Raw genomic sequence first — 16922 nt, forward strand, 5'->3', positions numbered from 1 at the left:
ACTGTCTACAACTCCACCGACTTTAGTCTCGTCTGCAAATTTACTCACCCATCATTCTGCGCCCTCCTCTAGGTCATTTATAAAAATGACAAACAGCAACGGCCCCAGAACAGATCCTTGTGGTACGCCACTCGTAACTGAACTCCATTCTGAACATTTCCCATGAACTACTACTCTGTCTTCTTTCAACTAGCCAATTTCTGATCCACATCTCTAAATCACCCTCAATCCCCAGCCTCCGTATTTTCTGCAATAGCCGACCGTGGGGAACATTATCAAACGCTTTACTGAAATCCATATACACCACATCAACTGCTCTACCCTCGTCTACCTGTTCAGTCACCTTCTCAAAGAACTCGATAATGTTTGTGAGGCATGACCTACCCTTCACAAAACCATGCTGACTATCCCTAATCATATTATTCCTATCTAGATGATTATAAATCGTATCTTTTATAATCCTCTCCAAGACTTTACCCACAACAGACGTGAGGCTCACCGGCCTATAGTTACCGGGGTTATCTCTACTCCCCTTCTTGAACAAAGGGACCACATTTGCTATCCTCCAGTCCTCTGGCACTATTCCTGTAGCCAATGACGACATGAAAATCAAAGCCAAAGGCTCAGCAATCTCTTCCCTGGCTTCAAAGAGAATCCTAGGATAAATCCCATCAGGCCCCAGGGACTTATCTATTTTCACCTTGTCCAGAATTGCCAACACTTCTCCCCTACGCACCTCAATGCCATCTATTCTAATAGCCTGGCTCTCAGCATTCTCCTTCACTACATTATCTTTTTCCTGAGTGAATACTGACGAAAAGTATTCATTTAGTATCTCGCTTATCTCCTCAGCCTCCACACACAACTTACCACCACTGTCCTTGACTGGCCCTACTCTTACCCTAGTCATTCTTTTATTCCTGACATACCTATAGAAAGCTTTTTAGTTTTTCTTGACCCTACCTGCCAAAGACTTCTCATGTCCCCTCCTTGCTCGTCTTAGCTCTCTCTTTAGATCCTTCCTCGCTTCCTTGTAACTATCAAGCGCCCCAACTGAAACTTCACGCCTCATCTTCACATAGGCCTCCGTCTTCCTCTTAACAAGAGATTCCACTTCTTTGGTAAACTACGGTTCCCTCGCTCGCCCTTCCTCCATGCCTGACTGGTACGTTCTTATCAAGAACATGCAATAACTCTTCCTTCAACAACCTCCACATATTCAGTGTGCCCAACCCTTGCAGCCTTCTTCTCTAACCTACACATCCTAAGTCATGTCTAATGGCATCATAATTGCCCTTCCCCCAGCTATAACTCTTGCCCTGCGGGGTATACTTATCCCTTTCCATCACTAACGTAAAGGTCACCGAATTGTTGTCACTGTTTCCAAAATGCTCACCTACCTCCAGATCTAAGACGTGGCCTGGTTCATTACCCAAAACCAAATCCAATGTGGCCTCGCCTCTTGTTGGCCTGTCAACATATTGTGTCAGGAAACCCTCCTGCACACATTGTACAAAGAACAACCCATCTAATGTACTCGAACTATATCTTTTCCAGTCAATATTTGGAAAGTTAAAGTCTCCCATAACAACTACCCTGTTACTTTCGCTCTTTTCCAGAATCATCTTCGCCATCCTTTCCTCTACATCCCTAGAACTATTAGGTGGCCTATAGAAAACTCCCAACAGGGTGACCTCTCCTTTCCTGTTTCTAACCTCAGCCCATACTACCTCGGAAGAAGAGTCCCCATCTAGCATCCTTTCCTCCACCGTAATACTGCCCTTGACTAGCAGCGCCACACCTCCCCCCCTTTTGCCCCCTTCTCTGAGATTACTAAAACACCTAAACCCCGGAACCTGCAACAACCATTCCTGTCCCTGCTCTATCCGTGTCTCTGAAATGACCCATGTTCTGTTGGGTCTTTGTCTTTCTTGGGTATCCGTGAGATTAAGGCCTGTGTCATCTGAGTTCTGTGAACATCTCCCGCAGGAGCCGGGCCAGTGCTGTCGAAAATCGTTGTTAGAAGGCCTTTAAGATTTTGTTGATCTTTTCTTGGTCTGTTTGGAATGTGCCTCTGGTATCCCTGATTTGCGCAATTTCTCTAGTGGCTGCCTGCTTTCTCAGCTGGTGTGCCAACAGGTGGCTGGCTTTGTCTCCTTGTTCGTATACCGTCTCACGTGACCAAAAGAGCTTGTGCACTGCTTTCATTGTGGAGAGCTGATCACAGTTCCTTTGTATCTCTTTCCACTGAACCAGGAGCTCTATCTTCCGGGCCTCCGAGTATTTACGGTCTACCTCCAGTATGGAGTCGACCAGTTGCTGCCAAGCCGCCCTTTCCTCCCTATCTCTTCGGGTTTTAAAAGCGATGATTTCCCTTCTTAGTATGGCCTTTAGCACCTCCCAAAACGTGTTGGGTCAGACGTCCCCATTCAGTTTGTTCTCCATTTACTCTGCTGTGGCCCGCAATATTGTTTAGTTGAAGGCCTTGACAGGTAGTGGGGAAATGTCTATCCTCCATATGGGACATTGGGCCCTGTTCATGTCCAGCCTCACATCCATGTAATGTGGAGCATGGTCTGATGTCAAAATTATGGTGTATTCCACTTTGTCTATCCCCACCACAAATAATTGAATTGTGGTGTAAACGTTGTGTGCTGGGGAGAAGAAGGAGATGTCCTTCCCCCTGGTGGGCGAACCTCCAAGGGTCCAACGCTCCCACCTGTTTCATAAAGTGACTGAGGTCCCGAGCCATGCTTGAGGTTTTCCCCGTTTTCAGGTTAGATATATCTGTCGTTGGATCCCGTACCCATTTGAAGCCTGCCGCCCCATGATTTGTGTTGGTACGTCGCTTTGTCATGGATTTCAGCCATGGTATTCTTGATGAAGCTCATACCATCACCGTTGGTTGTGTGCACATTAACTAGCACTACCGGTGCACTATCCAGGACCACGCTAACCATAATGTACCGTCCCCCTGTTTCCATAACTGACTTTGTCGCCCTAAACATCGTCCTCTTGCTGATAAGTATTGCCACACCCCTGGCCCTTTTCCCACAGCAGTAATGGTAGGTTTGACCCACCCAGCTCTTTCCCCCCTGAAGTCGGTTCTGCTCTCTCAGGTGTGTCCCTTGGAGGAAGACTATGGCAGCCCTCATATTTTCTAGTTGGGTGTGGACTCTTTTCACTGGGCCATTGAGTCCTCTTTCGATCCACGTGACTACCCTGGTGTGGGACTTTTGTTCCCTAGCTCCTGGGGATTAACGACACTTACCTGGTGGACGTGCCACCGCCCTCTGGCGTTTCCCTTTCTTCGAGGTCCGTCTAGGGTGGCACTGTCACTGCTCTCTCCATGTGGTTGGGTTACTGCGCTCCGGGATTCACCTTTGATCAGGAAGTAACCGACATCGTGGCCTACTGTGTGTCCACCACACGGGCTGTCCCCTGCATTCTGGGGTCTCCCTTCGCCCAGAGACAGTACCTTCAGTGATTCCTTGTTTCGAGCCATTGATTGTGGCTCTTTGTAGCCCTATAGACTTTCCATTTCTATCCTTGTTTGTCCCTCCTTGCCAGTGTCTCTCCCGGGTCCCGGACTCCCCGTGTCTCCCCACTTTTTACCCCCTTTTCCGTATACCCGTCCTTTGTCCCTCTTTTTCCTGTTCCGATACCCGTTTCCTCTCCGCCTCTGCAAAATTATTGCCCCACCCCTGCCTGGTGCCATCACCCCTGTTGGGTGCGCGCTGCGGCCCTGCTTTGTTGCATTTACCGGTTCTAGCTTGCCTGCTAGTGCGGTGGCGTCTATTCCGTGAGTTTCTGCCTCTCTTCTGCCTTTCCCGGCCTCTGCGGTTTACTGCCCACTCTTCCCCCATTCTACCCTGCACTCCTCTTGCATGCTCTCCTTTCTCTGTTACTCTCGTTCCCTCGGGCAGTGGTCTGGTCTCCCACCTCAAGCGGTCCATCGGGCAGTGGGTTTCTCTTTGTTCAGCGTGCGCTTGCCAATAATGTTGTGCTTAAAATTAAATCTGGTTTTGTACAATAATCAAGAAATCAATTCTGTTCCATATTGTGGTCAGTCCAGCACATGCCTTCTTCCATGCATTGTTTAACTTGATATCATTTGAAATTAATATATTTACATTGCATTCATATACCTTGCGAGCTGAGTACTGTAAGAAAATAAATATAATCATACCTTTCCTCCTGCGTGAATGGAACCAATGTGGGTAAATTGAGATAAGTGACTTCACCACTTCTTTTTTAAGGCTATCTATTTGGCTGGAACGTTTCTTCAGTCATACAATGTATTTCGATTGGAACAGACATCCAGTAAAATGGCTCACTGTTTCATGTGACAATGACTAAATACACGTACTCATATTTGTGACGGAATTCCAATTTGAAACGATCAACAGGAGAATAGAGAAATCAAGTAATCAACGAAGTGCCATGACCAAACTGAACGAAATTATGGCTAATGGCCCACACACATCTCAGCCTGGGACCGAAGATGAATCAGACAGCACCTTACACACTACTACAATATAAGAAGTAGACGTCTGTAAAAGAATAAATCCTTGCTCTTCCGGATGACCGCAGCAAAAGCATTTTTGCTTTACAATAATTTATTTGTTATTATAAATTTAGAGGACTCAATTCATTGTTTTCCAATTGAAGGGCAATTTAGCGTGCCTAATCCACCTGGAATGTACAACTTTGAGCTGTGGGAGCCAAACCCACGGAAACACAGGGAGGATGTGCATTCTCTACACAGACATTGACCCAGAGCAGGGATTGAACCTGGGACCTCAGCTCCATGAGACAGCAATGCTGACAACTGCGCCACCATGCTGCCCTTTGTTTTGCAATTATGATACAAATTTATAAGAATCGAATCAGATTAGTAATTGCACTATTTCAACACTGTACTTTACATGATGATTATCGTTATTTTTATTCTCTGGAATAGAGCTCAAATAATACTGATATTCCCTCTAATGGATGGTGAAAATAACGGGCAATTTTATTGCGAATACGTATCGCGCGCGTAGAAATGTATTTAAAATCTTGTAAGTGCGTAGAGAAAATAATTAGCGGTATTATCGTCGTACAAAGTCATCGACAGCTCCACGAACCGTGAAAATCAGCTAAATCTGATTATAATTTTCAGATGACACATCAGGTAAGATTAAGTTATTTGCTTCAAATGAGGTTGCGTTTAACAAATGTAGTGGTTGTCCTTGAGACACGGAACATAACGTGCTGAAGACACGCAACAAGTCTGCCAGCATCCCACATGTGAAAGTAGACAGCGGTGCAACATCGGAGCGATTCGCCATGTTGGACGTGGAATGTTACCTCTCGTTAATTTCTCCATTGGATCTACCAGGTATCCTGATTTTGACATTTCTGCCTTTTACTATTATGGATACCCAACTGTTTGTTACCTTGACTTTTCTGTACCGTAAAGAACTGGTTTCCTTGGCCGTCACCGCCATATTTCTTTTTTCGTGTGGGCGTGAAGGGTGGGGTTCTCCAGAACTGCGCCGGGCATTGCCTCGATAGTTTAGGGTTTTGCCCTGCAATTTTCCAGAAGCGGGAGTTTCCGCTCAACAATTACATTGCGCTGGGAGCCATCCAACAATTAGATTTTCATCGCTAAAATTGGATAGCTCTGCTATTATACCGCTCACTATCGTGGCGAGTGAGAATACTGAAACTAACTTCAAAATGTTTCGAACATCAAGTGCACCCCCGTCCGAAAGCGAAAAGCACCCCACGACTGATCAGCACCCATCCCTCTCCAGGAACTATTTTTCCACCTCACACTTCCGCATATCAGACCGCTTGACCTCCAGCGGCAAGGGAACACAGCCCCCAAAACTGACCACGAACAGATTCGGATCCGAAAGTGAAAAATCAACAACGATAATTGATTTATCCGACTGCCACTATCCATCACATGCTCGCCACATACTCGCCTCACACAAATCTTGCGAAAGTGATCAGCCCCACGCCTATACACCCTTCTGAGTCAACAACCCGCTGATCTCTTCCAGCTGACTGGCCGAACCTCTCAGAAGCGATTCCCGATCCACCTGACCGACGCGCAACGTCAGGCCAATCCCAAGGCGACACTGCGCCCAGCCCGCCAGCTCGCCTCCACATCTGCACCACCGCTCTTCCCCCCGCCTCTCCAAACCGCAACACCATATCCGACAAATATCCTGAGACGCGATATTCCTAGCCGTGGAACACTAACGCCGCCCGCCAAAGGACGAACTGGAAGTCCGTACCTAACGCCCAACCCGGCCCATCCACCTACCGGGTGTGTTCTTCCCAGCCTAGTAATTTCACTTGGCAGTTCAAGCCTATCCACTTTCGGGGCCAATGCAGTTAAACGGCAATGTTGCCTCCCTGAGTGCGCCTTGATAGATGATTTCAGTGTGGGTCCCAAACGGCTCAAGCCAGCCCAAGTTGCAAAGCAATTTTCAAGAGTACGTAAGTGTGTGTAAAACTTGGGTACTCCCGAGGGCCATCAATGAGTTCAGGTTTTTCTAGTCTTTTGATGCAGAGGAAAAGTGTGCAGGGGTACATATCAATAACGATTAACCGATTTACCTCACGAACTGTCTATCTGCTGCCACTGGACGTGGCTGCCGCGAACCAAGAAAATATTTTCAACCGTCCCAGCCTCAATGCTTTTTCAAGATGAATCTTGGTTTATTGAAAGTGGAGCCACAAATCGTGTTGTCTATGTGCATTGTAATGAGTTAAAATGTTATTGATCATAGACCTCTCGGCGTGGAACGGTAAGATAAACCAATCTGTTTTTACAAAATGTTATTCTCCTGCCTTTCTGAAATAATAATAAGCTACCGGCTGGTCAAGAAGCATCTTTGAAGTGTTGTTCACCCTAGAAAGCGTAAAGTTTCAAAGCAAATGGCAAAACGAACAAATCTACTGGCATTAAAATGAAATCAAAGAATAACATAAGCATTGAAATCGAAATTATCCGTGCAACTAAGGAGCATCGGGGCGGGTGGGGAAAAAGAAACTCCGCCCCACGTTCAGCCAAAAATATCTTGTTTCATATGCCACTTTAAAAAGTTAGGTAAGAAGTTCCTGTGAGGGGCATTTTGGTAATCGGGTACTTTACGTTGGAGGTGATGGGGATGGCCTTTATCGGCAGTCGGATTGGCGTGGTCGAAGCATTTGGGCTTGTTCTCCGTGGGTTGCTTCCCGCAGTACCGGGGGAACCTTCTTATTTTCGGAGGAGGATAATTTCGTCTCTGACTCGGTGCTTGGATCTTGGTTGTCATCTTGGTTGCCGGGAGATTCAGCAAACGGGAGATCGATTATTTCGTCCTGTGATCAGATGATATAATTGTATAGTGCGAGTGGGGCATTGAGTTGCCACCTCAATTTTCTACTTTCCGAGATGGAACAGTTCAATTCTATTGTTCCGTCTCCTTTTCTGACATTATGCATCTTATTTCTCTTCACTGCTCCGCTGTGAATGCACGTCAATCCACCTAAATATGTACTAGCCTTACCCAAGGCGGGAACCTCCCAGTCCTATTTAGGTTAACTAGTGATTTTTGCATGGGCGTTTTCTGTACTTGTGATTAATGGCGAGCTTGACAGCTCACCGCCAGAATGCAACGACATCCAGGTTCAAAGCAAGTCTCTCAGATATAATGGGTGACTAGTGGATTAGAATTGGAAGAAAATCCATTGCTCGTGTTGGGGGAAATATTTTCTGTAACCACACACATGAATCCTGCTCATGTTGATATCCTGTTGATATCCTGCCTCCATTGTGCCAGGTCAAGGATAGCATGGAATTGTACAGTACACACTGCTGGTGGAGCCTGGGAAAAGCGGAAGTGGAGAGCTGGCCCACCCTCGTACCAGCGAGATTGGCAGAAGTCGGGTTGTGGTCCTGAAGTGAGAATTTAAGTAAAACCTCTGTAATTTTCAAGCAAGGATTTAGAGTTGGCGATCTCGATTTTTTCCAACTCTCCCATGCGAAAGCACAGAAATTGGAGAATCATGAAGATTAATCTCAGGCTGTTTCAGAAGGACAGTTCAGAGGAAACGACATAGATTCCTGTAACATTGAGACAGTTATGTGGGGCATCTAAGCCGTCTACTCCGGACAGTTTGCATCTAAATAGAGATAGAACAGAAGTTCACTGATGGCTTTGAAGTAACTAGGCCTGTGGAACCTGAAGTTTAAACTAGATCGAAATACTAAAGTTCAGAAAATACTGTGTGTGAGAGATAGAACTGACAGGAAGTAGGGCGTTAATAGGTTGTTCTGCATACTTGGAAGAGTGTAATATACATGAATTAAAATAATCGTGTATGTAAATGAAAGCACTGAGTGTGTCAAAGCAGATTTTGAGACGCAATACAAGATTATCACGTGAGAAATGCATGTTGTAGCAAAACAGTGATGTTACTCACCCGACAGGGCTTGATAATAAATATTCGTCAGTTAATGTACTCAACACATACTACAATTGATGTAAAGACAGGTTATATGCAGCATTGATGAAGGAAAGTACTGCATTACTGGAGAGGGGAGATCTCCCCCCAGATGGGTTCAGGATGTAATCTTTATGGAAGAGCGAAAGGTGAAAAAATATAACATCGTTTTTCAGTACTGTACTGTAGCTCATAGGCAAAATCTAACGAGAATGATGTACACTAAGAATTTTGCAAGAAGATTGAAGCATTAAAACTAAGCAAATATTGTCGGGCAGTAAATATGGAAACATTTTTGCGTTGGTTTCGCCCCACAGCCCAAATATGGGCAGGACAGGTGGATTGACCACACTAAATTGCCTCTTAATTGAAAAAAAAATGAATTGGGTCCTCTAACTTAAAAAAAAAACAACATGCAATGGTACCAACGAGAAAATTGCATTCCAAACTTTAGCTCCTTTCTGTCCCGAAAAATGCTGAGATGTTCGAGCATTTTCTCGTTTGTTTGACATTTCAGCATCCGCAGGAATTGGATATTAACATGCTAGGGTAAATGGATTGTTCAGAAAGGAGAATGCTTGCAATTCACAAGAGTTATTTTCTGCAAGGGGAGTGAATGGTCTGCCAAAGATTGTAAGAGAGTGTTCGACGCAGGATAATTGGACATGTACATGGAGGCATTGTATTATTATGAAGAATGAGAAGCGTGCAGCAATATCGGGAAGATTGCCGAACCCGCAATTAATGAACAGAGAAATCCAGATGGATGGTGTTTAGAGATTCCAATAAGGGGTTTCCCTTTTGGCGCAAACATCTGTTTTTCAAAATGTTCCTGAGGATCACGACTATAAGATTCTGAATGAACAACAATAGATAGATCAAAATAGTCGACACATTATGAATTGGAAAGCTATCTGCAGTCGCCCTGCCACAGTTATAATGAATTTGCTGATGCTGAGCAGGTTTGATGAATTAGAAAGCAACTAATTGCATCAGGTCGCTATATTTCAAAGAACATTGTTTTTATTCTGTTCTTTTAATCATAGAAAGCGGGTGCACTGTGAATTTCCGGCTACTGTAGAACCGCTATGCTGAACTGCGAATCCATGAAAATCCAAATCTGCATGGAAATGGTGCTTAAAAGCATGCTGAGCCTTACGTATTTATTAAATATGTAATTTCATATTTGGAAAGTCTTTCCGGAAAAGGCTTTTCATATGACTAGCCATCAGTATTTGGAGGTTGCTCTTTATTATTTCGTATCTACAAGCTTGGAATTGTACTGTTCCACAAAGAGTAGGTAATATACCTAAAACATATATTATCGTCATAACAAAGTGCTTCTTCGGCCTAGGTACTAATTCCAATAATGTTGTACTGAAAATTAAATCTGGTGTTGTGGAATATTCAAGAAATCAATTCTGTTCCATATTGTGGTCAGTGCAACACATGCCTGCTTCCATGCATTGTTTAACTTGATATAATTTGAAATTAATATATTTATATTGCATTCATATGCCTTGCGAGCTGAGTACTGTAAGAAGATAAATATATTCATACCTTTGCTCCTGCTTGAATGTAACCAAAGTGGGCAAATTGAGATAATAATTTACTTCACCAGTCCTTTTTATAAGGCTATCTATTTGGCTGGAAAGCTTCTGCAGTAATACAACGTGTTTCGATTGGAACAGATATCCAGGAACATGGCTGACTGTTCCATGTGACAATGACGAAATACAATAAATCACATTTGTGACGGAATTCCAATTTGAAACGATCAGCAGGAGAATAGAGAAATAAATTTATCAACGAAGTGACATGACCAACCTGAACGAAATTATGTCTAATGGTCCGCACACATCTCAGCCTGGGACCGAAGATGAATCAAACAGCACCTTACACATTACTACCATGTAAGAAGTAGACGTCTGTAAAATAATAAATCCTTGCTCTTCCGGATGACCAGAGTACAGCATTTTTTTTTACAATAATTTATCAGTCAATATAAATTTAGAGGACTCAATTCATTGTTTTCCAATTGAGGGACAATTTAGCGTGCCCAATCCACCTACACTGCACAACTTTGAGTTGTGGCAGCGAAACACACGGAAACACAGAGAGAATGTGCAAACTCTACACGGACAGTGACCCAGAGCAGCGATTGATGCTGGGACCTCAGCGCCGTGAGACAGCAATGCTAACAATTGCGCCACCGTGCTGCCCTTTGTTTTGCAATTATGATACAAATTAATAACAGTCGAATTAGATTAGTAATTGCACTATTTCAACACTGCAGATTACATGTTGATTATCGTTATTTTTATTCTCGGTAATAGAGCGCAATTAATACTGATATTTCCTCTAATGGATGTTGAAAATAACGGGAAATTTTATTGCGACACCGTATCGCACGCGAAAAAATCTATTTACACTCTTGTAAATGGGTAGAGAAAGTAAGTTCGCGGTTTTATCGTCGTATAAAGTCATCGACGGCTCCAAGAACCGTGAAAATCAGCTAAATTTGATATTAATTTTCAGATGACACATCAGATAAGATTCAGTTATTTGTTTCAAATGAGGTTGCTTTTAACAAAGGTATTGGCTGTCCATGAGACACGGAACACAACGTGCTGGAGACACGCAGCAGAACTACCAGCATCCCACATGTGAAAGTGGACAGCGGTACAACATCGGAGCGATTCGCCATGTTCGACATGGAATGTAACCTTCGTTAATTTCTCCATTGGAGCTACCAGGTATGCTTATTTTTACATTTGTGCCTTTTTCTTTTATAAATTCCCAACTATTAGTTTCCTCGAATTTCATGTAACGTAAAGGACCGGTTTCCTTGGTCGTTACTGCCATATTCCTTTTTTCGTGGAGGAGTGAAGGGTGGGGTTCTCCAGAACTGCGCCGGGCATTGCCTCGATAGGTAGAGCTGGGTTTTGCCCTGCAATTATCCGGTAGCGCTAGTTCCCGCTAAACAATTACATTGCGCTAGGAGACATCCAACAATGCGATTTCCATCGCTAAAATTTGATACTTCTGCCATTATACCGCATACTGCCGTGTCGACTGAGAATACTAAAACAAACTTCGAAATTTTTCGAACATCAAGAGCAGCCCCGTACGAATGCGAACACCACCCCACGACTAATCAGCACCCATCCCTCTGCCTCTATTACATTTTCACCTCAGACCCTTCCGCATTTCAGATCGCTTGACCTCCAGCGGCAAGGGAACAGCCAGCCTCCAAAACTGACCAAGAACAGATTCGGAACCGAACGGGTAAAATAAACAACGATCATTGATTTATCCGACTGCCACCATCCATCACATGCTGGCCACATACTCGACACACACAAAGCTTGCGAAAGTGATAACCCCACGCCTATACACCATTCTGAGTCAACAACCCGCACCTCTCTTCCAACTGACTGGCTGAACCTCTCAACAGCGATTCTCGAACCACCTAACCCACGCGCCACTACAGGCCAATGCCAACGCCACACTGCGCCCAGCCCGCCAGCTCCGTACCACATCCGCACCCCCGCTCTCCCCCCCCCCCCCCCGCCCCTCCACACCGCAACGCCATATCCGACAAATATCCTGAGACGCGATATTGCTGGCCGTGGAACACTAACGCCGCACGCCAAAGGACGAACTGGAAGTCCGTACCTAACGCCCAACACGGCCCATCCACCTACCGGGCATCTTCTTACTCGCCTCGTAATTTCACATGGCAGTGTTACCCTACCCATTTTCAAGGCCAGTGCAGGTAAACGGCAATGTTGCCTCCCTGAGTGTGCCTTGACAGATTATACCAGTGGAGGTCCGAAAAGGCTCCAGCCAGCCCAAGTTGCCAAGCAATTTTCTAGAGTACATAAGTGTGTGTAAAACTTGGGCACTCCGAGGGCCATCAATGAGTTCAGGTTTTTCTTGTCTTTTGGTGCAGAGGAAAAGTGTGCAGGGAGACATATTAATAGCGATTAACCGATTTACCTCCCGAACTGTTCACCTGCTGCCACTGGACGAGGCTGCCGCGATACAAGAAAATAATTTTCAACCGTCCCAGCCTCAATCCTTTTTCAAGATGAATCTTGGTTTATTGCAAGTGGAGCCACAAATCGTGTTGTCGATGTGCATTGTAATGAGTTAAAATGTTATTGATCATAGACATCACGGCGCGGAACGGTAAGATAAACCAATCTGTTTTTATAAAATGTTATTCTCCTGACTTTCTGAAATAATAATAAGCAACCGGCTGATCAAGAAGCATCTACATTGAAGTGTTGTTCACCCTAGAAAGTCATCTTGCGTTTAGTGCAGGATGATATGAGCACGAGCTAGTAAGGCAGACTGCAACTGGATTAGCCCTCTGTGAGTGCACTCCAGGAGTCCTTGTCGATGGAAATATATGTTTGCAATCGAGGGAGTGGAGTGACTTTTCACCAGACTGTATCCTGGGATGACAGGATTTTCGGATGATGCGAGAATGCGTCGACAAGGCCCGTGTTCAATAACATTCGGAAAATTAAGGCAGGATGTTTTGGGAGTGTAACAAAAGTTTGACCGTGCTGGAAAGATTGGAAAAACGTTGGACGGCGGGCGGGCTTATAAAACGTCGCAGTAGGCGGGCGGGCTTATAAAAAGTCGCAGTCGTTTCAGCATATGGGATAAGTGGTGGTCAATCCACTAATTTTACAAAAGGACGGAATAAGTATATGTATATACTTATATAAAAGACTATGTGGACAAAATAGGGGTATGCCGTTGAGGCAGGCGATCATCAATCATCAGATTGAATAGCTGAGCAGGCCTGGTCAAAAGCTATACTTTTATATGCATTTTCTGTGTTTCATTTTGCCAACGATTGTCATCTTGCACCTTATCCAATAAAACACAGCAATAAAAAATTGTTGTGCTCAGTGCACAGGAAATGCCATAGATATCGGCCATATATCATGTTCCTTCGGTTTCGTGGAAAAGCCATTGTGCAGAAAATCATACTAGTTCGAGAGTGATCGCCGTCGAAGAAGGGCAGGCAGAACACAGGCCATATTTCAGACGCCGACGATTCAAGAACTCAAAACAACATATTTATTCTCTTGATGAGATGCTGCGATTGAACAATCGTTCGTGTTCAGATAGCTACATTAATAACCAATACGTAAGTAGAGCAACGAACAGAGTATATTTCAATTTGCGACAAGTGATTCATTTTCAAGCGCTCAGAATCCTTCCCTGAAAATAAAATTAACATGTTCGAGCTTGCAGATTTTTTATTAACCACGGAGCTGGGACATTTATTTCATAATTTATTTTCCATGGCAATGCCAGAGCGTTTACTGTCGGCATGCCGAACAATGAGAACCCTTATCGCCAGCAGTATATATTGTTGAATGTTTGAAACGCATCGTACGTGTGCTGGACCTGATCGCCGAAAACCAATATCTTCAGCAACAGTTCTCTTATAAGAGCAATATTGAACCACTCAAGTAAAATATTATGTCATGTAACAGACGAATGTTGTGGGACTTACTAGGCTTACATTCATTATTTTATATGTTTATTTCCGATCAAGGGAGCTGACGAATCCTGCAACATTGAAAAAAATAAATACACTGTCAATGCCGTTCCCTCTTCTATGCCCAAAGCATTTAAGATACGCCATTTATGTACCTTGCTTCACGACCTGTCTGAAATAAATAAATTTCACCAGATTTCTAATGCCCGGCTGCTCTAATTCAGCCACACAACTAAAAACAGGACGCAGTCAGACAAAGGAAGCGACGCTAGATTTTTATAAATATTTAGCATGACCTGTCGATTCTTGCGCTTTATGCTCATGTCAATAAAGGAGCGGGAGGTGCATGACTGCTTATCTTATCTCATAAAATTCGTCCAATAGCATATGAAGATATGCATCTGGGTTATCTTGCTCACATGCTTTTTTCACAATTGTAGCATTTGAAGCAATGTCTCCGTACGTACTTCCGACCGAAATGGATGACTTGATATTGATCTGTATGACATTTCATGTGGCATTTATCCGCCTTCCAAACACTATTTCAGTGTTGTTTTGAATTTCTACCCTGCCTTGATGTAGGCTTTTAAATATATAAGAAAAAACGGGACGAGGTCCTACAAGCTGAATTCAGGGAGTTAGGAGTTAAACTAAAATGTAGGACCCCAAAGGTAGTCATCTCTGGAACTCACTGTTAACACACAGGGAGTGGTTCTTCCAGTGAGCCAGAGAAGACACAGGCAGAGTGAGACACAGCAAAGAGTGAGTTCGGGAATTTGATGCCAGGTGGGAATTCGAAGTTCGGTGGGGAGGAGGTGATTATTAACACTGGTAATGACTGGTAAATAGTGTTTCTTTTCATTGTCTCATTTATTTATATATTTATTTCGTTTTTTGGAATTGTAGTTGCATAAGTTAACCTAAGGTTTAAGACAAGGCAGGAGATCCCAGACACGTGTAATGCTCCTCGTGTGCGAGGTGGGAGCTGATGGACACGTCCACTGTCCATGGCTCCTTCACGTGAAAGAAGTGTGTCCATTTCTTGCTCCAGTTAGACCGCAAGACGGCTCTAGAGCAGCGGATGGACTCACTTTGGAGCATCCGAAATGCTGAGGACGTCATGAATAGCAAGTTCAGCGAGTTGGTCACACCGCAGGTGAAAGTTACAGAGGTAGATAGAAAATGGGTTACCAACAGACAGAGCAAGAGTAGGAAGGCAGTGCAGGTGTCCCCTGCGGTCATCTCCCTGCAAAACAGACATACCGCTTTGGATGCTGTTGAGGGAGAAGGCTCACCAGGGGAAGGCAGCAGCAGCCAGGTACTTGGCTCCGTGGCTGGCGCCTCTGCGCAGCAGGGAAGGAAAAAGAATGGCAGGGCTATAGTTATAGAGGACTCAGTCGTAAGGGGAATAGAAATGTGGTTCCACAGACGCAATCGAAACTGCATGATGGTATGTTGCCTCCCTGGTGCAAGGGTCAAGGATGTCTCGGAGCGGCGGCAGGGCATTTGGGGGGGGGGGAGTGGGCAGCTGTCCTGGTGCACATAGGCACCAACGATATAGGTGCAAAACGGGACAAGGTGCTACAAACTGAATTGAGGGAGTTAGGATTTAAACTAAAAAGTAGGACCTCAAAGATAGTAATCTCAGGATTTCTACGACTGCCACGAACTAGTCAGAGTACGAATGTCAGGATAGATAGGATGACTGAGTGGCTCGAGAGATGGTGCAAGAGTGAGGGATTCAAATTCCTGGGGCATTGGAAACTGTTCTGGTGGAGGTGGGACCAGTACAAACCGGAAGGTCTGCACCTGGGCAAGACTAGAACCGATGTCCCAGGGTGAGTGTTTGCTGGAGCTGTTGGCGAACGTTTTACCTAATATGGCAGGGGGATGGGGACCAATGCATGAAGTCGGAAGGTAGTAAAACAGAGAAAGAAACAAAAGGCAGTAAGGGGGAAAGTGTAAGGCAGAGAAGGCATAGTCAAATATAAAAAAGGGCGACCATACAAGCTACAGTGACTGAGGGGAGCTCAGTGAATAGTCCCTGTAATACTCAAAGGACTAAAACGGGAGGTAAAAACATAAATTGTAAGCGGCGTAGCAGGCTGTAACATGAAAAAAATGGATCCAACGACAAGGAAAAGCAGGAGAAACGTTAAGAGGAAATATAACTTAGGAAAGGTTACTGACCGAGGTGTTAAGATTCAAAACAGGGGTATAAAAACCAACGTAAGTGTACTTTACCTGAATTCTCGTAGTATTCGGTGTAAGGCAAATGAGTTGATGGCGCAAATCATCGTGAATAACTATGATGTATTGGCCATTACTGAAATATGGTTAAAGGATGGTCACGAATGGGAGTTAAGTATCCGAGGGTATCAAAATATTCGGAAGGACAGAGTGGATGGCAAGGGAGATGGTGTAGCTCTGTTATTTAAGGATGACATCCTTGCAATAGTAAGGGATGACATCGGTGCAATGGAGGAAAAGGTTGAATCGATTTGGGTGGCAATCAGGAACAGTAACGCGCGAAAACTTCACGGTAAGGAGTAGTCTATAGGTCCCAATAGTAAAATTATGGTGGGGCAGGCAATAAACAAAGAAATAACTGATGCATGTAGAAATCGTACAGCAGTTCTCATGGGGGAGTTTAATCTACATGTTGATTGGTTTAACCAGGTCGGTCAAGGCAGCCTTGTGGAGGCGTTTATAGAATGTATCAGCGATTGTTTCCGAGAACGGTATGTAATGGAACCTACGAGGGAACAAGTGGTCCTGTATCTGGTCCTGTGTAATGAGACAGGATTGATTAATAATCTCATAGTTAGGGATCCTCTCGGAAGTACCAATCACAATATGGTGGAATTCAAAATAAATATGGAGGGTGAGAAGGTAAAAACAAGCACTG

General features: G+C 44.4%; 1 protein-coding gene across 1 annotated transcript in view; it reads left to right on the forward strand.

Annotated features, from left to right (window-relative positions):
• Positions 1–16922, forward strand: part of LOC119976526 (centromere protein F-like) — a 430490-nt gene that overhangs the window by 269832 nt on the left and 143736 nt on the right. Inside the window, exons 24-26 of the mRNA XM_038817079.1 lie at positions 5165–5176; positions 6789–6806; positions 12664–12681. Of these exons, the coding sequence (XP_038673007.1) occupies positions 5165–5176; positions 6789–6806; positions 12664–12681 (48 nt within the window). The remainder of the gene's footprint in view (positions 1–5164; positions 5177–6788; positions 6807–12663; positions 12682–16922) is intronic.

The sequence above is a fragment of the Scyliorhinus canicula genome, chromosome 13 (genome assembly GCF_902713615.1).
Source record: "Scyliorhinus canicula chromosome 13, sScyCan1.1, whole genome shotgun sequence".
NCBI classification, from domain to species: Eukaryota; Metazoa; Chordata; class Chondrichthyes; order Carcharhiniformes; family Scyliorhinidae; genus Scyliorhinus; species Scyliorhinus canicula.